This window comes from Theropithecus gelada, chromosome 4 (genome assembly GCF_003255815.1).
Source record: "Theropithecus gelada isolate Dixy chromosome 4, Tgel_1.0, whole genome shotgun sequence".
Lineage (NCBI taxonomy): Eukaryota > Metazoa > Chordata > Mammalia > Primates > Cercopithecidae > Theropithecus > Theropithecus gelada.
The window spans coordinates 72,368,728-72,391,056 of NC_037671.1; the positions used below are offsets into that span (position 1 = coordinate 72,368,728).

General features: G+C 42.2%; 1 protein-coding gene and 1 long non-coding RNA gene across 2 annotated transcripts in view; both read right to left on the reverse strand.

Annotated features, from left to right (window-relative positions):
• Positions 1-1,603: 1,603 nt before the first annotated feature.
• Positions 1,604-2,464, reverse strand: LOC112622067. The gene is made up of 2 exons (XR_003118928.1): positions 2,055-2,464; positions 1,604-1,739 (listed from the first exon to the last, which is right to left on the reverse strand). It is a non-coding gene; the product is annotated as an uncharacterized LOC112622067 (long non-coding RNA).
• A 4,435-nt stretch (positions 2,465-6,899) lies between these two features.
• Positions 6,900-22,329, reverse strand: part of CGAS (cyclic GMP-AMP synthase) — a 29,092-nt gene continuing 13,662 nt past the window's right edge. Inside the window, exons 4-5 of the mRNA XM_025381334.1 lie at positions 10,897-10,999; positions 6,900-7,311 (exon numbers count right to left, since the gene is read on the reverse strand). Of these exons, the coding sequence (XP_025237119.1) occupies positions 6,960-7,311; positions 10,897-10,999 (455 nt within the window). The 3' untranslated portion in view covers positions 6,900-6,959. The remainder of the gene's footprint in view (positions 7,312-10,896; positions 11,000-22,329) is intronic.

Below are 22,329 nucleotides of genomic sequence, written 5' to 3' on the forward strand. Positions count from 1 at the left end.
ATGAAAGTAAAGATGAGTAGCCGGGCATGGTGGCTCACATCTGTAATCCTAACACTTTGGGGGGCCGAGGTGGGTGGATCATTTGAGGTCAGGAGTTCAAGATTAGCCAGACCAACATAGTGAAACTCCATCTCTACTAAAAATGCAAAAATTACCCAGGGGTGATGGGGCATGCCTGTAATCCTAGCTACTCAGGAGGCTGAAGCAGGAGAATCACTTGAACCTGGGAGGCAGAGTTTGTGGTGAGCCGAGATCACGCCACTGCACTCCAGTCTAGGTGACAGAGTGAGACCCTGTCTCAGAAAAAAAAAAAAAGAGTAAGGTTAAGCAAGGATGAGCAATTCGCTTACAAGAAATAAAGTTAGGGTAAGCAAGTGAGGAAAAAACAGGCCATGAAATATAACAAACCAGGCTGATCTCATCTCACAGAAGTCAGTCAGCTCTCCCCTTTCCAAGAGTGCTTAATAAGCTTTTCCTGCTTTGCTTTACTATCTGTGTGTGTCTCGTCCAAGTCTTCGTTCAAGACACCAAGTGCCAGGTCAGGCACGGTGGCTCACGTCTGTAATCCCAGCACTTTGGGAGGCCGAAGCAGGCAGAACACTGGAGGTCAGGAATTCGAGACCAGCCTGCCCAACATGGTGAAACCCCGTCTCTACCAAAAATATGAAAATTAGCCAGTCGTGGTGGCACGGGCCTGTAGTACCAGTCAATCAGGAGGCTGAGGCAGGAGAATCACTGGAGCCTGGGAGGTGGAGGTTGCGGTGAGCCAGGATTGGGCCACTGCACTCCAGTCTGGGTGACAGAGTGAGACTCCGTCTCAAAAACGAACAAAGCAAGACACCAGGAGCCTGGAATTGCGTGGTACTACCCAGTAACAAAATGTTAGATTAATAATGCTCTCTGTATTTTCACTGTTTTTTGTTTTTTTTTTTACACTTTTAACATGAACATCAGATTTTTTTCACATTGAACACATATTTCTTTTTTCTTTTTATTTTTTTTTTAGACAGAGTTTGACTCTTGTTGCCCAGGCTGGGGTGCAATGGCATGATCTTGGCTCCCGCAACCTCCGCCTCCCAGGTTCAAGCGATTCTCCTGCCTCAGCCTCCCAAGTAGCTGGGATTACAGGCATCCGCCACCACGCCTGGCAAAATAAAAAAAAAAAAAAAATTAAAAGTAATATGTGTTCAGGCCACTGCACCTGGCAAAATGAAGAAATTTTAAAATAATATGTGTTCAGGCTGTGCACGGTGGCTCACGCCTGTAATTCCAGCACTTTGGGAGGACGAGGTGGGTGGATCACCTGAGGTTAGGAGTTCGAGACCAGCCTGACCAACATAGAGAAACCCGGTCTCTATTAAAAATACAAAATTAGCCAGATGTGGTGGCGGGCGCCTATAATCCCAGCTACTCGGGAGGCTGAGGCAGGAGAAGCCCTTGAACCCAGGAGGCGGAGGTTTCAGTGAGCCGAGATCATGTCATTGCACTCCAGCCTGGACAATAAGAGGCAAATTCTGTCTCAAAAAAAAAAAAAATTGTTTCCATTTTTATCAAAGTCAAATATACATGTACTGTATGGAAGCAAATGGTTCTACAAGAGTTATTTATTTTTGGTTTTATTTTTTATTTCTATTTCCCTTCCAGAAATCTTGGACTACACAAAGCTTATTTAAAAAGTAGTCTGTTGCCAGAAAAGATGGTAGCCTAGTCTTGGTATTCTTATGGAGAACTTAGAAAACCTGAAGAGGCCGGGCGCGATGGCTCAAGCCTGTAATCCCAGCACTTTGGGAGGCCGAGACAGGCAGATCACGAGGTCAGGAGATCGAGACTATCCTGGCTAACACGGTGAAACCCTGTCTCTACTAAAAAATACAAAAAATTAGCTGGGTGAGGTGGTGGGCGCCTGTAGTCCCACCTTCTCAGGAGGCTGAGGCAGGAGAATGGCGTGAACCCCAGAGGCAGAGCTTGTAGTGAGCTGAGATCTGGCCACTGCACTCCAGCCTGGACGACAGAGCGAGACTCCATCTCAAAAAAAAAAAAAAAGAAAAGAAAACCTGAAGAGTACTTGTACCCAAATTGGATTGTGTTTTAATGGACAATGGCTGTATTTTCCCCATGTCAAAAGAATCCTAATGAAAGCAGCTGTTTTATAAGTTCCTAGGGGTCTAGTTGTCCAGAATCCCCAAGGATAAGATGCTCCCTATAAGAGTAGAACCTTAACCTCACTCAGTGACATTGTAGGAGCCTCTAGCTGTGGAATTTCTTAGGAACTCAAACTTTCAAAAGCATCTAGAGAGTCAAAGCTGGGGGGAAAAGAGCACATAGAAATAATAAAATTTTTAGGCCAGGCCAGTGGCTCACGCCTGTAATCCTAGCACTTTGGAAGGCCGAGGCAGTTGGATCACAAGATCAAGCGTTCAAGACCAGCCTGGCCAATATAGTGAAACCCCATCTCTACTGAAAATACAAAAAATTAGCCAGCGTGGTGGCAGGTGCCTGTAATCCCAGCTATTTGGGAGGCTAAGGCAAGAGAATCGCTTGAACCCGGGAGGCGGAGGTTGCAGTGAGCCAAGATCACGCCACTGCATTCCAGCCTGGGTGACAGAGCAAGACGCCATCTCAAAAATAATAATAATAAATTTTTTATCATTTTTAATTAATTAATTTTGAGATGTAGTTTCGCTGTTGTTGCCCAGGCTGGAGTGCAATGGCACGATTTCGGCTCACTGCAACCTCTGCCTCCCAGGTTAAAGCAATTCTCCTGCCTCAGCCTTCCTGAGTAGCTGGGATTACAGGCATGTGCCACCACATCCAGCCAATTTTGTATTTTTAGTAGAGATAGGGTTTCTCCATGTTGATCACGCTGGTCTTGAACTCCTGATATTAGGTGATCTGCCCGCCTTAGCCTCCCAGTGTGCTGGAATTACAGGCATGGGCCACGGCACCCGGCCACAAAATTTATTTTTTATAGTCTACTAATAAATGCTGTTGTACTTGGGCATGATCCATCATATAACTATCATTTTTTGGTTTTATTCTGTTTTGGTTTGGTTTTTGCCAACCGTATTCATATTTACAAAAAAATAAATCATTTTATTTTTTAAAAAAGTAGTCCTGAACCCTTCCACTCTTCATTTTCCACTCCCAAGATGTAACCTTTTCATCTTTTAGCCATTAATAACTTGCTTATACTGCAGTTTCTTGGTTTTAAAAATTTGACATCTACTGACTTCCCACTATGAGAGATTAATTCAGTTTTTGCATACCTGCGACAGTCGGGCCCTCAGGGTTGTCCTGTGGCCCCCCAACTCCTGAAGTTCACATCTATGTAGTAAAGAATTTAACTTAACCCAAAGAAAAGTCTCACCTTTGCCCTTGGCTTCTGAAAGGTAATTGCTAAACTCTTGGAATGTGCCAGAAAGTATAAAAATGTGATTTATGGTGGGGTCTTTGGGTCATGGTATCAGCTTATACTTCTTGCCCTCCAGAGGAGCTGGAGACTGAAGTTAGACATATAGCCAGCCAACCATGAGCGGCAGTAAGAACTCTGGACATAGCTCAGGTGAACTTCCCTGGCTGGCAATATTCTGTGTGTATTGGTACACATTGATGCCAAGAGAATAACATGTCCATGACTCCACCAAAAGACAACGGAAAGTGCTGTGTTTGGTACTCTCCTAAACTCTGCCTTATGCACTTCTTTGGCTGATTTAAACTTGCATGCTTACCATATAATAAACTGCAACCATGAGCATAGTGATTTCAGTGAGTTCTGTGAGTCCTTCATCAAACCTCAGGGCGGTTTTAGGAATCCCTTGAAATTGCAATTGTTGACAGAAATGAGGGTGTTCTTTTTTTTTTTTTTTTTTTGAGACGGAGTCTCGCTCTGTCGCCCAGGCTGGAGTGCAGTGGCCGGATCTCAGCTCACTGCAAGCTCCGCCTCCCGGGTTCACGCCATTCTCCGGCCTCAGCCTCCCGAGTAGCTGGGACTACAGGCGCCCGCCACCTCGCCCGGCTAGTTTTTTTTTTTGTATTTCTTAATAGAGACGGGGTTTCACCGTGTTAGCCAGGATGGTCTCGATTTCCTGACCTCGTGATCCGCCCGTCTCGGCCTCCCAAAGTGCTGGGATTACAGGCTTGAGCCACCGCGCCCGGCCGAAATGAGGGTGTTCTTATGGGAACTGTTTTCCCCCTAACTATATCGCTGGCACCTGAGACAACAAAAACACCCTTGAGCGATTCCTCTCCCCTTGGGTATGAGTGGGACCTCTGACTTGCTTCTAATCAATAGAACACAGTACAGGCAATGGCTGTCCATAATTATGTATATGTAATTGTGTTAAACAAGTTTGTAGCACTCCTCTTGCTGGAGTACCTCCCTTGCTGGCTTTGAAGAATCGAGCTACCGTTGTGGGCTGCCTGTGTTGGGAGGCTCACATGGTAAGGAACTGAAGACAGCTTCTACGAACTGAGGGCAACCTCTGGTTGACAGCAAGAAACTGAAGCCCTCAGTCCTACAAATGTAAGAAACTAAATTCTGCCAACAAAAACGGATCCTTCTCCAGCCAAGCCTCAGATGAGGCTACAGCGCTGGCTGACATCTTAATGATAGCCTTGAGAGACTCTGAGCAGAGCCACACCCAGAACTTGGCCCACTGAAAATGTGAGATAATAAATATGTGTTGTTTTAAGCCTCTAAGGTTGCGGTTGTTACACAGGAAACTAATGTAATCCCCCTACCACTATCACCATACAAGCACTAAGCCTATTGTCCTATCCTAACCACAGAGTGGGTAATCATAATTTCTTTTTTTCTTTTCACATTAAAAAATTTAAAAAAATTTTTTAAAGTCAGACAACAGTCCATAACTTCAATAAGATTAATAGTCAATGGTTACATTACGAGGACTTTGTCAATACTTACAGCTGAGCAATATTCTCATATCAGACTTTTCTTTCACGCATTCATTTTTTTTACAGAGTTAATCATTGCTTAGATTGACTGGGCACGGTGGCTCACGCCTGTAATCCCAGCACTTTGGGAAGTTGAGATGGGTGGATCACCCGAGGTCAGGAGTTGGAGACCAAGCTGACAACATGGTGAAACTCCGTCTCTACTAAAAATACAAAAAAAATTAGCCGGGAGTGGTGGTGTACAACTGTAGTCTCAGCTACTTGGGAGGCTGAGGCAGGAGAATTGCTTGAATCCAGAAGTGGGAGATTACAGTGAGCCAAGATCATGCCACTGCACTCCAGCCTGGGCGACAGAGCGAGACTGTCTCCAAAAAAAAAAAAAAATTGCTTAGATTATTTTATTTGCATAGTGTTCAATTTATCATTAATTGTCCCCAAAACTCTTCAAATGTCTAATGTTTCTCTTAGTATGTTCAAATGCAATAGGTTGTTAAACAAGATGTATAAAGCAAAAACTATAACAAATTCAACTCCAATTTATTCTCAAAGGCTTGAATAAGAAAAAAATATCAACTCCATTAAAATTTTAAAATCTTTACAATAAACAAAACAATACAAAACAAAAAACCGTGTTTACTAAAAGACACCAAAAAAGGTGCAGACAACCCACATGCAGAAGTGATTTGTTACACAGACAACAAATGAAAGATAAGTACCCCAAATATATTAAGAACTTCTACAAAACAATGAGAAGAAGAATACTAACCAACAAGAAAATGTGCAAAATATATGAACAGGAAAAATTTAACAAACAGCAGTTGCCTGTAGGCTGAATGCTACCTAAAAATTAAAAAAAAAGTGTTACTGAACGTAAAAATAAATAGATAACAGAAAATAAATTAGGTTTTACATTTAGTCACATATATTAAAATAAAGTATCTTATGTTTTCTTATAAGATTATGTATTTCGGCCTGGCAAAGGGGCTCACACCGGTAATCCCAGCACTTTGGGAGGCCAAGGCAGGTGGATCACGAGGTCAGGAGATCGAGATCATCCTGGCTAACAAAGTGAAACCCAGTCTCTACTAAAAATACTAAAAAAAAAATGAGCCGGGTGTGGTGGCAGGCACCAATAGTCCAGGCTACTCAGGAGACTGAGGCAGGAGAATGGCATGAACCCAGGAGGCAGAGCTTGCAGTGAGCCGAGATCATGCCACTGGACTCCAGCCTGGGCAACAGAGTGAGACTCCGTCTCAAAAAAAAAAAAAAAAAAAAAAAAAGATTATGTATTGCCTGGCCAGGCACGGTGGAGAGCTGTTTTTCAGTAAGTACTTGATGAATTTAATTAAGGCAATATGTACTTTATCTTTTTTTATTCCAATCTGAAAATGTCATTTATTTATTTGCCTGCATGATAAAGCAAGCATGGTAATGTTTTTAGATTTCAAATACTCCTTTTGCTTCTTATTCCTTGAGTAATCTTTTTCCTAGGATAGTCAATCCTTTATACTGATTAGAGTTTATTACAACAAACTGAAAACTGAATAATTATTTACATTCATTTTAGTCAATTATTGCTGTGACAAATTTCAAACATTCCAATTATTACAGTCACTCTAATTTTTTATTTTGTTGCTTTTTAAAAAATTGTTTTAATAATTTCCTATTTTTTTTCTTATTTATTTATTTATTTTTTGAGAGGGAGTCTCGCTGTGTCACCCAGGATGGACTGCAGTGGTGCCATCTTGACTCACTGCAAACTCCACCTCCTGAGTTCAAGTGATTCTCGTGTCTCAGCCTCCCAAGTAGCTGGGATTACAGGCATGCAACACCATGCCCAGCTAATTTTTATATTTTTAGTAGAGACGGAGTTTCACCATGTTGGTCAGGCTGGTCTCAAACTCCTGACCTCAAGTGGCCTTGGCCTTCAAAGCGCTGGGATTACAGGTGTAAGCCACAGCGCCTGGCCTCTTTTTAAAGTTTTCTTGTATTCTCCAGGATTTAGGGTCACTCTAAAAATACAATCTCTTTCTAAAAATACAATTTCAAAATTCACCAAAAACTGGAAACTCATTGTTTCTTTCATATTCAATTTGCTTTGACAGAAATTCTTTACTACTTTTGTCAATTAAGTTGCTAGAGAATAGATTGAATCCAGGAATAAAATAATTCGCAAGTTTTTCTGTCCTGAGGCACTGAAGAAAGTGTGTCACGCAGTTATCAAAGCAGAGGCCCAGGTCTTTGGGGTCCCACTGACTGTCTTGAGGGTTCTCGGTACATAGGTGAAAGAAGGCAGTTTTCACATGATAAGAAGAGAATTTATCCAGATGTTTTTTGTCTTTAAACTTTTCTTTCAGCTGTTCTAAAAGGTATTTCATTAGTTTTAAACAATCTTTCCTGTTGAATAAAAAAAGGAAAACAGTTATTTTTACTTATTTACATTCAACAAAGGATTTTAGGCATCTCATAGCAAAAACATAAACAACAAAGATATATAATAACATAAATATAGGCGGGGCGTGGTGACACACGCCTGTAATCCCAGCACTTTGGGAGGCTGAGGCAGGGGGATCACCTAAGGTCAGGAATATGAGATCAGCCTGACTAATATGGTGAAACCCCTTCTCTACTGAAAATACAAAATTAGCTGGGCTTGGTGGTGCACGCCTGTAATCCCAGCTACTCTGGAGGCTGAGGCATGAGAATCACTTGAAGCCAGGACGGGGAGGTTGCAGTGAGCCAAGATCCCATCATTGCACTCCAGCCTGGGCAACAAGAGCGAAACTCCGTTTCAAAAAAAAAAAAAAACAAAAACAAAGGCCGGGCGCGGTGGCTCACGCCTGTCATCCCAGTACTTTGGGAGGTCAGGCGAGCGGATTAGCCGGGCGTGGTGGCGGGTGCCTGTGGTCCCAGATACTCGGGAGGCTGAGGCAGGAGAATGGCGTGAACCCGGGAGGCGGAGCTTGCAGTGAGCTGAGATTGCACCACTGCACTCCAGCCTGGGCGACAGAGTGAGACTCTGTAACACCACCACCACCACCACCAACAAAAAAAGCCGGGTGTGGTGGCTCATGCCTGTAATCCCAGCACTTTGGGAGGCCTAGGCGGGCAGATCACAAGGTCAAGACTTCGAGATCAGCCTGGCCAATATGGTGAAACCCCATCTCTACTAAAAATACAAAAATTAGCCAGGTGTGGTGGCATGCACCTATAATCCCAGCTACTCGGGAGGCTGAGGCAGGAGAATTGCTTGAACCCAGGAGGCGGAGGTTGCAGTGAGCCGAGATCGTGCCACTGCACTCCAGCCTGGGCAACAAGTGAGACTCCATCTCAAAAAAAAAAAAAATAAAATAAAATAAATAACATAAATATAATAACAGTCACACTAAAATCTGATTATGTTTTCAAATATATGGTTTGAAGTTTCAAAAACACATTTTTCCCTCCCTTACCCATTCTTAGCTTAAATATATTCTATCAATTTCTTCAACTGTATAAAGCTAACAGATATTTATACTATTTTTTTTTTTTTTTTTTTTTGAGACAGGGTCTCGCTGTGTCACCCAGGCTGGGGTGCAGTGATGCAATCTCGGCTCACTGCAACCTCTGACCCTCCCCTTACCCCCCTCAAGCGATCCAAAATCTTGTTTTGTTATAAAATTATTTTACTTTATTGAACTGCAAAATTAATATAATTTTTTTCTTTTTTAAAATCCACTGATTATATCACAGAATTATTTACATTATTAAGCATACCATAGATAATCTGCTGTTTCATCTAGTTATTCAGTAGTTGATAAAATGTACTATTTATGAAACTAGGCTTATCAACAATATTTCTTTTTCTTTTTTTTTTTTTTTGAGACAGAGTCTTGCTCTGTTGCCCAGACTGGAGTGCAATGGCATGATCTCAGCTCACCACAACCTCTGCCTACTGGGTTCAAGCAATTCTCCTGCCTCAAACTCCTAACTGGCTGGTATTACAGGCGCACGCCACCTCGCCCGGCTAATTTTTGCATTCTTGTAGAGACAGGGTTTCACCATCTTGGCCAGGCTGGTCTCAAACTCCTGACCTCAGGTGATCTACCTGCCTCAGCCTCCCAAAGTGCTGGGATTACAGGCATGAGCCACTGTGCCTGGCCAACAATATATTTTTCTTAATGCTTGCTTCAAAGCCTGCATGAGATCTTAAAGAACCTCTGTGCCTGCATGTTGGGCATTTTTGTTTTGATTTTTTAATTTTTGTGATCTTTATACTGGCCAACTTCATTTATTTATTTAAGATGGAGTCTTGCTCTGTTGCCCAGGCTGGAGTGCAGTGGTACGATCTTGGCTCACTGCAACCTCTGTCTCCCAGGTTCAAGTGATTCTCTTGCCTCAGTCTCCTGAGTAGTGGGGATTACAGGCACACACCACTGCGCCTAGCTAATTTTCGTATTTTTAGTAGAGACGGGGTTTCGCAATGTAGGCCAGGCTGGTCTCGAATTCCTGACATCAGGTGATCTACCTGCCTCAGCCTCCCAAAGTGCTGGAATTACAGGTGTGAGCCACAACGCCTGGCCAATACTGGCCAACTTTAGAAACTCAAATGAACAGTTCCTTTTCTTTTTTCTTTTTTTTTTTTTTGAGACGGAGTCTCGCTCTGTCGCCCAGGCTGGAGTGCAGTGGCCGGATCTCAGCTCACTGCAAGCTCCGCCTCCCGGGTTCCCACCATTCTCCTGCCTCAGCCTCCCGAGCAGCTGGGACTACAGGCGCCCACAACCGCGCCCGGCTAATTTTTTGTATTTTTAGTAGAGACGAGGTTTCACCGTGGTCTCGATCTCCTGACCTTGTGATCCGCCCGCCTCGGCCTCCCAAAGTGCTGGGATTACAGGCGTGAGCCACCGCGCCCGGCCAAACAGTTCCTTTTCAATTTTAGTTATTTATGGTGTGTATGCCATCACACACAAAAAATGGTTGGGTGCAGTGTCTCATCCCTGTAATCCCAAGACTTTGGGAGGCCAAGGCGGGAAGATTACTTGAACCCAGGAGTTGGTGGCCAGCCTGCCTGGGCAACGAAGGGAGACCACCATCTCTACCAATAAAAAAAAATTTTTTTTTGAGACAGGGTGTCACTATGTCACCCAGGTTGCAGTACAGTGGCACAATCATAGCTCACTGCAGCCTTGGTTTTCTGGGCTCAAGCGATTCTCCCACCTCAGCCTTCCAAGTAGCTGGGACCACAGGCACCAGTCACCATGCCTGGCTAATTTTTAAATTTTTTATGGAGGTGGGGTCTCACCATGTTGCTAGGCTGGCATTACAGGTGTGAGCCAACAGGCCCTCTACAAAACTTTTTTTAAAATTAGCCAAGCATGGTGGCATGTACCTGTAGTCTCAGCTACTTGGGGGGCTGAGGTAGGATGATTGCTTGAGCCTAGGAGATCGAGGCTGTGGTGAGACATGATTGTGCCACTGCCCTCCAGTCTGAGTGACAGAGTGAAAGTCTGTCCCAGAAAAAAAAAAAGAAATTACTCACGTAGTGTTGTTTTCAGTTTGGCCAGTCAATCCCTAGCCGTCAACACAACCCAACTATCCCAAAGCAAGCCCAGTAACCAATAAGAGCGATCCTTTGGCCTCCTCCAATTATATGGCATTAATATCCATTACTTTTAAACAAGCAAAATACTAAGACCCATCGAATTGTAATACCTGGTGTTCATACCCTCTCACTCTGTCCTACTGATACATCTATACAAAAACACATTCATCTGATCCAGGGTTCAGAACTACTATTCCCTGGCCTTGCTTTCTAACAACATCCCTTCCTTGGCCCTTTGGATCTAGCTTCTCTGGTTTCATACTGACACTCCCCAGCTCAACCCAATCCTGCCCTGCCCCCCAGACCCAACCCAGCTCAGGTCTTCAGGTTTGAGGTATGGAGTTAACAAATAATTAAGCATACCATAGATAACCTGTCATTTAACAAAATAAGGCTGTTACCTGCAACATTTCATTTCTTTGTTTTCACAGCACGTTTTAGATTTTCCATGATTGCTCAAAATTTCCTTTTCAATGTGAGAGAAGGATAGCCGCCATGTTTCCTCTTAATTTCAAAAAGAAAAACAGAAAAGCACTTTACCCAAAGCATCCATATCTAAACAATATTTAAGTGATTTCCCTCATGAAAATATTTTGGGGCTGGGCATGGTGGCTTACGCCTGTAATCCCAGCACTTTGGGAGGCCGAGGAGGCTGAGGTCGGGAGTTCGAGACCAGCCTGATCAACATGGAAAAACCCCATCTCTACTAAAAATACAAAAAAAATTATCCAGGCATGGTGGTGCGTGCCTGTAATCCCAGCTACTTGGGAGGCTGAGGAAGGAGAACTGCTTGAACCTGGGAGGCAGAGGCTGCAGTGAGCCAAGATCGCACCATTGCACTCCAGCCTGGGCAACAAGAGCAAAACTCCATCAAAAAAAAAAAAAAAAAAAGTAAAAGAAAATATTCTGAAAAAATCCTAGGAGTGAATCAAAAGAAGTGAACAGATAAATAATTACATATAAAAATAAGTACACTAAGACAAAAAATGGGCCTAACTTTAAAAAAAAGGAAGTCACAATTTAATATAGTTAGCAATAGTAAGATGTATTACCTTTTATATATTGCTAAATTCCCTTTGTTAAATATTTTGTTTTAATAATAATTTGAATCAATTTATTCACTTTTTCTGTACCATCCTTACAGGTTTTAGTATTAATACAAAATGAATTGAGGATCATTTCCTTTCTTCTTATTTATGAGAGTTTGTGTAAATATAGAATGATTTTGGCCGGGCGCAGTGGCTCACGCCTGTAATCCCAGCACTTTGGGAGGCTGAGGCGGGCGGATCACGAGGTTGGGGGATCGAGACCATCCTGGCTAACAAGGTGAAACCCCGCCTCTACTAAAAATACGAAAAATTAGCCGGGCATGGTGGCGGGCACCTGTAATCCCAGCTACTTGGGAGACTGAGGCAGGAGAATGGCGAACCCGGGAGGCAGAGTTTGCAGTGAGCTGAGATCGTGCCACTGCACTCCAGTCTGGGTGACAGAGCAAGACTCTGTCTCCAAAAAGAAAAAAAAAAGACTTCTCCCCGAGTCTTACCATGGCTAGCTCTTTTATGCTCTGAACATCCTGTTACTTAGTGGTTTTATACTAGTAATGTAAAAGTGGTTTATAATCTGCAAGATTTTCCAGAAAAATCAATCAATATAATCTGTCACATTAATAGAACAGAGGAGAAACACGTGATTGTCTCGATAGATGAAGAAAATGAAGCTACTAAAATCCTATAGTCATTCATCATTAAAAAAACTCCTCTTAGCAATTTAAGTCTAGAGGGACACTTGATTCAATAAAAGGTAGATTTTAGAAAACTATAGCAACAATCATTATGTGAGGTAAAAAGTTGGAGAGAGAAATCAGAAAAAAGGCAAAACTTCTGCTATCTCTATTTCTGTTCAACATGCACTGGGTGTCATAGCAAGCACAGTAAGGGAAGGAAAAACAGGGTTACACACTGGAAAGGGAGAAACAAAGCCATCATTATTAATAGATGATGTAATTGCATATATAGGAAATACAAAAGAGTCTACAGTGCTGGGCATGGTGGCTCACACCTATAATCCCAGCACTTCAGGAGGCCGAGACAGGAGACCAGCCTGACCAACATGGTGAAACATTGTATCTACTAAAAATACAAAGATTAGCTGGTGGTGGCGTGTGCCTACACATACCACATGTATGTATGTATTTGTACACAGTCCCAGCTACTTGGGAGGCTGAGGCAGGAGAATCCCTTGAACCCGGAATGCTGAGGTTGCAGTGAGTAAAGATCATGCCACTGCACTCCAGCCTGGGCAACAGAGCGAGACTCCATCTCAAAAAAGAAAGAAAAAGAAAAAAGAAAAAAAAAATCTATAAATAAATTCACCAAATCAATTAAAAGAGTTACCAAGATTGTGGATATGAAAATCAAAGGTATTTTGATACACGACAGTAAACAAAAAATGAAATTTTGAGGGAGATGTTTCTTACAATAGTATAAAAACTAGCAAGTAGGCCGGGTGCAGTGGCTCATGCCTGTAATCCCAGCACTGTGGGAGGCCAAGGTGAGCAGATCACCTGAGGTATGGGGTTCAAGAGCAGCCTGGCAAACATGGCAAAACCCTGTCTCTACTAAAAATACAAAAATTAGCCGGGCATTGTGGCACACAACTGTAATCCCAGCTACTCAGGAGGCTGAGGCAGGGGAATCGCTTGAATCCGGGTGGCGGAGGTTGCTGTGAGCAGAGATCACTCCATTGCACTCCAGTCTGAATGACAGAGTGAGACTCAATTTCAAAAAACAAAAACAAAAAACACGTAGCAATTACCTTCTAGATCTAACTGCTAATGAAATATGGATGAGGTCAGACGCAGTGGCTCACTCCTGTAATCCCAGCACTTTGGGAGGCTGAGGCGGTGGATCACCTGAGGTCAGGAGTTCGAGATCAGTCAGACCAACATAGTGAAACCCTATCTCTACGAAAAATACGAACATTAGCTGGGCATGGTGGTGCAAGCCTGTAATCCTAGCTACTCTGGAGGCCAAGGCAGGAGAATCACTTGAACCTGGGAGGTGGAGGTTGTAGTTAGCCGAGATTGGGTGATTACACTCCAGCCTGGGCAACAAGAGTGAAACTCCCTCTCAAAAAAAAAAAAAAGAAAAAGAAAAAGAAATATAGATGAAAGCAGAACATGCTAAACGACACTTCTAGAATGCACTCTGCAAAATCCTCTCTTTGGGAAACTCTACAGGAAAAATAACCTGTTTCTTCAATGAGTAAATTGAGTACATTTTATTCAATGATAAAAAAGTTATGAAAGAGGAAGTTATGAGTTAAAAGAGATTTAAAAGACATATTGGTTAGTCACAATGTATGAACCTTATTTGAATCCTGATCCAAACATGCAAACTGAACAAAAAAAATGTATGACACTTACAAGACAGGTGGAAATTTTAATACCGAATAGATGTTTGATATTAGGGATTTATTACCTTTTTTTTTTTTTTTTGAGACAAGATCTCCCTGTCACCCAGGCTGGAGTGCGTGAACACGGCTCACTGAAACCTCAACTTCCCAGCCTCAAGCAATCTTCCCATGTCAGCCTTTCCAATAGCTGGGACCAGAAGCATACACCATCACGGCTGGCTAATTTTTAGATTTTTTGTAGAGACGGGGTCTCTCCACCTTGCCCAGGCTGATCTTGAACTCCTGGACTCCAGCAATCCTCCCACCTCCCAAAGTGCTGGAATTACAGGTGTGAGCCACTGTGCCCAACCAATATAAGAAAATTATTATTTGTGCATTTATTTTTATTTTTGAGATGGAGTCTTGCTCTGTTGCCCAGGCTGGAGTGCAGTGACGCCATCTCAGCTCACTGCAACCTCCGCCTTCTGGGTTCAAGTGATTCTCCTGTCTCAGCCTCCCGAGTAGCTGGGATTACAGGCATGCGCCACCATGCCCGGCTAATTTTGTATTTTTAGTAGAGATGGGGTTTCACCATGTTGGCTGGTCTCGCACTCCTGATCTTGGGTGATCCACCCGCCTTGGCCTCCCAAAGTGCTTGGATTATAGGTTTGAGCCACCGCTCCCAGTCATTTATTATTTTTTTAAGACAAGGTTTCCCTTTGTCACCCAGGCTGGAGTGCAGTGGCATGATCTCTGCTCACAGCAGCCTCAACCTCCTAGGCTCAAGTGATTCTCCCACCTCAGCCCCCCAGATAGCTGGGACAACAGGTGCATATTACCATACCCAGCTAATTTATTTTGTATTTTTTGAAGAGACGATTTTGCCACATGGCCCAGGCTTGAACTCCTAGGCTCAAGTGATCCACCCATCTCAGCCTCTCAAACTGCTGGTATTTATTACAAGCATGACAACCACTCCCAGCCCAGTCTCCTATGGTACTGGTTTAAAATTTTCATAATAAAAAGTTTTGGCCAGGCGCAGTGGCTCACACCTGTTATCCCAGCACTTTGGGAGACCGAGGTGAGCAGATCACCTGAGGTCAGGAGTTTGAGAGCAGCCTGGACAACATGGTGAAACCCTGTCTCTACTAAAAATACAAAAATTATCCAGGCATGGTGGTGGGCCCTGTAATCCCAGCTACTCAGGAGGCAGAGGCAGGAGAATCGCTTGAATCCTGGAGGCGGAGGGTGCAGTGAGCCGAGATCGCATCACTGCACTCCAGCCTGGGTGACAGAGCGAGACTGCATCTCAAAATAAATAGATAAATAAAAAGTTTTAAAATAGATCAATTACCTATGAATAAATTAACAAAAGATATACAAAACCTCTGCAGAGAAAATGCTAATGAGTGAAGCTGGGCAGTATTAGAGGAGATCTAAACAAGTGGATTGGGAGACTCAATATTGTTAACATATCAACTCTCTCCCATGTTTACTTATTTCTTTTTTAATAGAGACAGTGTCTTGTTCTGTTACCCAGGCTGGAGTGCAGTGGCAAGATCATAGCTCACGGTCACCTCAAACTCCTGAGCTTCAGTGATTCTCTTGCATAACTAAGACTACAAGCTACAAGTGCACACCACCATACCTGGCGAATTTTTAAAAAAGTTTTTATAGAGATGAAGACTCACAACCCTCTATAAAAACTTTTATAGAGAGTTTTTTTTTATTTCAAATTTTTTTTTGAGATGGAGTATCTCTCTGTCGAAAGGCTGGAGTGCAATGGCGAGATCTCGGCCCACTGCAACCTCTGCCTTCCGGGTTCAAGCAATTCTCCCGCCTCAGCCTCCCGAGTAGCTAGGACTACAGGCGTGCGCCACCATGCCCAGCTAATTTTTGTATTTTTAGTAGAGATGGGGTTTCACCATGTTGGCCAGGCTGGTCTCGATGTCTTGACTTCATAATCCACCCACCTCAGCCTCCCAAAGTGCTGGGATTACAGGCGTGAGTCACCGCGCCCGGGTGGAGTTTTTACAGAGTGTTGTCCAAGATGGTCTTGAACTCCTCAGCTCAAGCAACTCTCCTTCCTCAGCCTTTTGAAGTGCTGGAATGACAGGCATAAGCCATCATTCCTGGCCCCAAATTTATCTATAGATTCAACATTATCTCAATCAAAATTCCAAAAAGTATTTTGTGGAATCTGACAAGCTGATTTCAAAATTTATACGAGAATGCAAAGGATCAAGACTCTCTAAAACACCCTTGGAGAAAAACAAAGTGGTGGAACTTACCCTAAAAGATATTGAGACTAATTATAAAGCTACATAATGTGCAACATGGTACAAAGATAGACAAAGATTTTAATGGGACAGAATAAAGAGTTCAGGGATAGCTACCCAATACGGTTTGCCCTTTGTATCCAAGGGTTTCACACCTGAGAATTCAACCAACCATGGATTGAAACCCACAGATATGGAGGGCCGACTGTATTACATCATTTTATGTAAGGGATTTGAGCATCTGTGGACTTTGATGTCTGCAGGGTACCCTGGAGCCAATCCTGAGGGTCAACTGTATATGACTGTAAAGAAAGGTGGCATGTACCCTTGATAAAATGCGATAAGGATGGCACTTTGCCTCTGTGACCTTCCTCCCCCAAATCCAATAGCTCTGATATAATCATAAGAAACATAATAAATCTCAAGTAAAGGACATTCTACAAAATACCTAATTAGTACTCCTCAAAACTGTTAAAACCAAAAAACTGTCACAGTCAAGAGTAGCTTAAGGAGACATGACAACTAAATGCAATATGGTATCCTAAATGGGATCTTGGAATAGTAAAAGGACATTAAGAAAAACTAAGGAAATCCGGATAAGGTATAGACCTTTTTTTTTTTTTTTTTTTTTTTTTTTTTTGAGATGGAGTCTCTCTCTGTCACCTAGACTGGAGTGCAGTGCATGATCTTGGCTCACTGCAACCTCCACCCGCCGAGTTCAAGTGATTCTCCCATCTCAGCCTCCCAAGTAGCTGGGACTAAGGCACATGCCATCATGCCTGGCTAATTTTTGTATTTTTTTAGTAGAGATGGGGTTTCACCATGTTGGCCAGAGTGGTTTCGAACTCTTGATTTCAGGTGATCTGCCCACCTCAGCCTCCCAAAGTGCTGGGATTACAGGCATGACTCACTGTGCCCAGCAGATATAGCCCTTAGCTAACAATAATGTATCAATATTGGTTTATTAATTGTATAAATATATTAATGTGAAATAATAATAATAGGAAAATGGGGGTGCTGCAGTGGCACGTGTCTGTAGTCCCGGTTACTTGATCCGGTGAGGCGGGAGGATCACTGAGCTCAGTTCGAGACCAGCATGGGCAATACAGTGAAACTCTGCCCTACTACCTCCCCAACAAAAAACCCCAGGGGAATGGGTATGGGGTTATACAGGAACTCTCTGTACTATCTTCACAATTTTTCTGTAAATGTAAAACTTGCTAAAACCAAAAGTTTATTTTTAAATAAACTACATTGAGACATCCTTTCTCACTTTTTGGACTACTGGCAAGAATTTCAGTTGGCAAAAAGTTTAACAAGTCAGTGAGGTTGAGGGTGAAGCAGGTACTCCTGATACATTGCTGTGGAAAAGCAAATTGGAATGATGCCTATGGAGATCTGGGAAATGCCTAGCAATATTACATAAGGATTTACTCTTTGACTAGCTGCAAAAATAGACTTTAAAAAGGAATGGGTATTATCTCTATAGAGAGGTATGGAGTGAGCTCGAAAATATCTCGTTAAATTAAAAGAAAAAACGTGTTATATCTGAGAGCAGGGCTTCTATAAAATTAAAAAAATAAACCAAATTAATAAAATTAAAAAGAAGAATGTATGGCCTGGCTGTGATGGCTCATGCCTATAATCCCAGCACTTTAGGAGGCCACAGTGGGAGGACTGCTTAAGGCCAGGAGTTTGAGACCAGCCTGGGCAACACAGCGAGACTCTGTGTCTATTTTTTTTTAAAAAAAGGTGTACCTTTTATTTTAAAAAGGGGGTGGCATACAAATATATTATATATATATAAAAATTAGTATATTATCTAATATTTACATGTTTAATCTGCCTTTTAAAATACCAGTATTATTACCAATAATACACTTATAAAAAACAGTTTATAATTTTTTTTGCAGTTTTTTGTTCTTAAGATAAAAGGACAGTCAAAATACCAAGTTTTAAACCCACTTGAAAAAATGTCCAGCTGGGCACAATGTCATGCACCTGTAATCTCAGCTACTTGGGAGGTGGGAGGCTGAGACGGGAGGATCACTTGAACCCAGGAGTTCGGCTCCAAGCAGAACAACCCTAACTCCTGGGCTCAATGGTCCTCCTGCCTCAGCCTCCCAAAGGCTGAGGAAACTAGGACTATAAGCACATGCCACTGCACCCCCATTTCCCTATTATTAACATCCCATATTCATAAAATACATTGGTACAATAAACCAATATTGATACATTATTGTTAACTAAAGTTTATACTTTATCCAGATTTCCTTAGTTTTTACCTGATGTCTTTATCTTCAAAATATGTATTAAATATATTTATATGAATATATATTTACATAAGTATTTATATGTAATATGTATAATTTATATGCAATATGCCTTACATAATATAAAACATTGTATATAATTTATATTATATACTGTATACACATTTATATGCTACTCCCTTTTTAAAATAAAAGGCACAACTTTTTCTTTGTTTTTGAGACAGGGTCTCACTCTGTCGCCCAGGTTGGAGTGCAGTGGCACCATCTTGGCTCACTGCAGCCTCAAACTCCAGGGCTCAAGTGATTCCCCCCCACATCAGCCTCTTGAATAGTTGGGACTACAGGCATGCACCACCACACTTGGCTAATTTTTGTATTTTAGTAGAGACAGACTTTCACCATGTTGCCCACACTGGTCTTGAACTCCTGAGCTCAAGTGATCCACCCGCTTCAGCCTCCCAAAGTACTGGGATTATAGGTTCGAGCCATTACATGAGTGAGTGAGAGAGAGAGAATATATTTACTTACACTTTTAAAACCGGAAGGCTAGGCGCTCACGCCTATAATCTCAGTACTTTGGGAGGTCAAGGTGGGTGGACCACCTGAGGTCATGAGTTCAAGACCAGCCTGGCCAACGTGGTGAAACCTCGTCTCTACTAAAAACACAAAAATTAGCCAGGCGTGGTGGTGCACACCTGTAATCCCATCTACTCCGGGAGGCTGAGGCAGGAATCACTTAAACCTGGGAAGCAGAGACTGCAGTGAGCCAAGATCACCCCACTGCACTCCAGCCTGGGCAACAGAAAGAGACTCCATCTCGAAATAAATAAATAAATAAATAAAATTTAAAAACCATGGAAGGGTAAACTAAAAACAATTAAAAAGGTTTCTAATCAGGGAAGGAGAGAAGAGCGTGGAGAGGACATGAACAGAAGATGTTTCTCTAATTGTACCTTTTTCCATAGCTTTGACTGTGGAACCATGTATATACTTTATAAATGTATGAAACAAATGAAATCAAAATTTAAAAACCAGTATCTAAAAACAGATAACATAATGAAACAAGTTAATTTGCCTACGTTGAGTTAAACTGTCCAGAGACATTTTTTTTTTTTTTGGTGGGTGGGGTATAGAAGACATCTTGCTATGTTACCCAGGATGGAGTGCAGTGGCATGATCATAGCTCACTACAGCCCTGAACCCCTGGGCTCAAGCAATCCTCCTGCCTCAACTTCCTGAGTAGATGAGACTACAGGCACGGGTCACTGCACCTGGCTGAACATTTTTTTGAGTGGTTTAAAAATCTCAAATTTTACTGTCCTTTTATCTTAAGAACAAAAAAACTGCAAGTAAATCATAAACTGCTTTTTAAATAAATTATATCCTTGGTAATAAAACTGGTATTTTGAAACAGGTAGATTTTTAAAATTTGAAATTTTTGATCAAAAATCAATAAAAATAAAGCCAGGCACGGTGGCTCATGCCTGTAATCCCAGCACTTTGGGAGATGGAGATGGGTGGATCACCTGAAGTCAGGAGTTCGAGATCAGCCTGGCCAATATGGTGAAACCCAGTCTCTACTAAAAATACAAAAAAGTAGCTGGGCATGGTGGCACGCACCTGTAGTGCCAGCTAGTTGATATACTGAGGTGGGAGAATCATTTGAACCCAGGAGGTGGAGGTTGCAGTGAGCTGAGATTGTACCACTGCACTCCAGCCTGGGCAACACAGCGAGACTGTCTCAAAAAATAAACAAATAAAAATAAAGAAAAACAAAAACATAATATTTTTAAAAGTATAACTTGTGAGACCAGGGAATTTCTAGTAGAATGTTTAGAGAAAGAAAAGATACAGCAGGTGTTATAAGTGTCTCCAATCTAGTACAAGTATTTTCACTAAGTCCCTCTGTTCACATACACTCACACACGTACACAGAAGCAGAGTTTTGTCTAATTATACATAATCTGGAATGATGGGAGATGCAGAACAGCCAAGGGTAACAGAAAGCAGAAGTGAAGCTAAGCATCCAGCACCAGCCTTCACTTTCTTTCATTTTAATGGAAGAATGCAAAGAACTCCCTAACCATGGCCGGGCACGGTGGCTCACGCCTGTAATCCCAGCACTTTGGGAGGCTGAGGCGGGTGGATCACAAGGTAAAGAGATGGAGACTATCCCGGCCAACATGGTGAAACCCTGTCTCTACTAAAAATACAATTATTCTGGCGTGGTGGCATGCGCCTTTAGTCCCAGCTACTTGGGAGGCTGAGGCAGGAGAATCGCTTGAACCCGGGAGGTGGAGGTTGCAGTGAGCCGAGATCACACCACTGCACTCCAGCCTGGGCAACAAAGCAAGAATCCGTCTAAAAAAACAAAAACAAAAACAAAACAAAACAAAACAAAAAACCTTGCTAGCCACATAGGCCACAGGGCCACCAAAGGACTCTTCTTCATCTCTAAGGTGATTTATCCTCCAGTGTTCCCCAGGACAGTGTGGGGTCAGCAAGAGATGGTATGGGGTCCTGTTGTGATTTCTGTATCACTTACAGTGAAGGTTTCTTGGGGCAGCTATTCTATAAATTGTTCAGTTTACAGAACAACCTCTTTGCAGAAAGCTATAATCATTTTGTAAAAACATGAATAATGATATATGTAAGTTCCCTTCATAAACTATTTTTCTTACAGAAAATGATTCCTATATGTATGCAATATATGAAGTTATGATATGTGTCCACAGAAACACAAACCATTAAACTAAGCATGATTGACTATTTCTGGGCTTTTTTCAGCAATACTCATTTATAACTTGGCTCATTTGTTTTACAGTCCTCTTCAATTTCCCTGGAATCCAGTAGTAGTAGGTGCCAAAAGTCCTACATAAATCTATGGGAGGAAATGAAAATAATCAGCTACTTTCATTTTTTTTTAGACTAAATCACAAGGGAAAAAGCTACTCCCAGGAGTTTGAGACCAGCCTGGCCAACACGGTGAAACCCCGTCTCTACTAAAAATACAAAAAATTAGCCAGGCATGGTAGTGTGCGTCTGTAGTCCCAGCTACTTGGGAGAATGAGATAGGAGAATTGCTTTAACCCAGGAGGCAGAGGTTGCAGCGAGCTGAGATTGTGCCACTGTACTTCAGCCTGGGCAACAAGAGCAAAACTCTGTCTCAGAAAAAAAAAAAAAAGTTACTTCCTTCTACCTTCAAAAATATCACCATTATAAAGTTTTAGCTGTAGACCAACTCAGTCTGGTTCTTGGAAGTTGAGTTTTATCCAAGAGCACAGCCTGAAAACCCATCCTGATCTGTGAGGCTGAGACACATTGCATAGGAGCAGTGGAATGGGAAGATGAAGGAAAGAGAGAACCAGGGCTGAGAATGAGAGTCTAGACTCTAATGATAATATTAATATGTAATAACATATAACTGGCATGAACAAAACTGGCCACAGAACTGCATGCACATTTTATCATTCCAGAACTTTTCAAGTAGTTTTGCTTAACACAGTGTACAGATGAGCAACTGGGTTTAGAAAGCATCATAACTAGCTCAAAGTCACACAACTACTAGAAGGAGCCTCAGGATTCAGAACCAGGGCAGTCTGACTCCAAGGCCAATACTGCTTTTCTTTACTGAAAAAATAAAAATAAAAAAAGATAAAATTCAAATATGGATTGCTAGACATTTTAAAGCTGAGTATTTGATATTAATACTACAACTGTGCCCTTTTCAATTCTGTCTGTCACCAGACTCCCATCTTATAACCTGTTTCGCCTGATGGTCTTGAAATGACAACAGCATTGGGTGGCTGTTGATCTGCTGCCTGTACATATAACATTAACAACTCTTTTACGTCTTTTTTTTTTTTTTTTTTTTTTGAGGCGGAGTCTC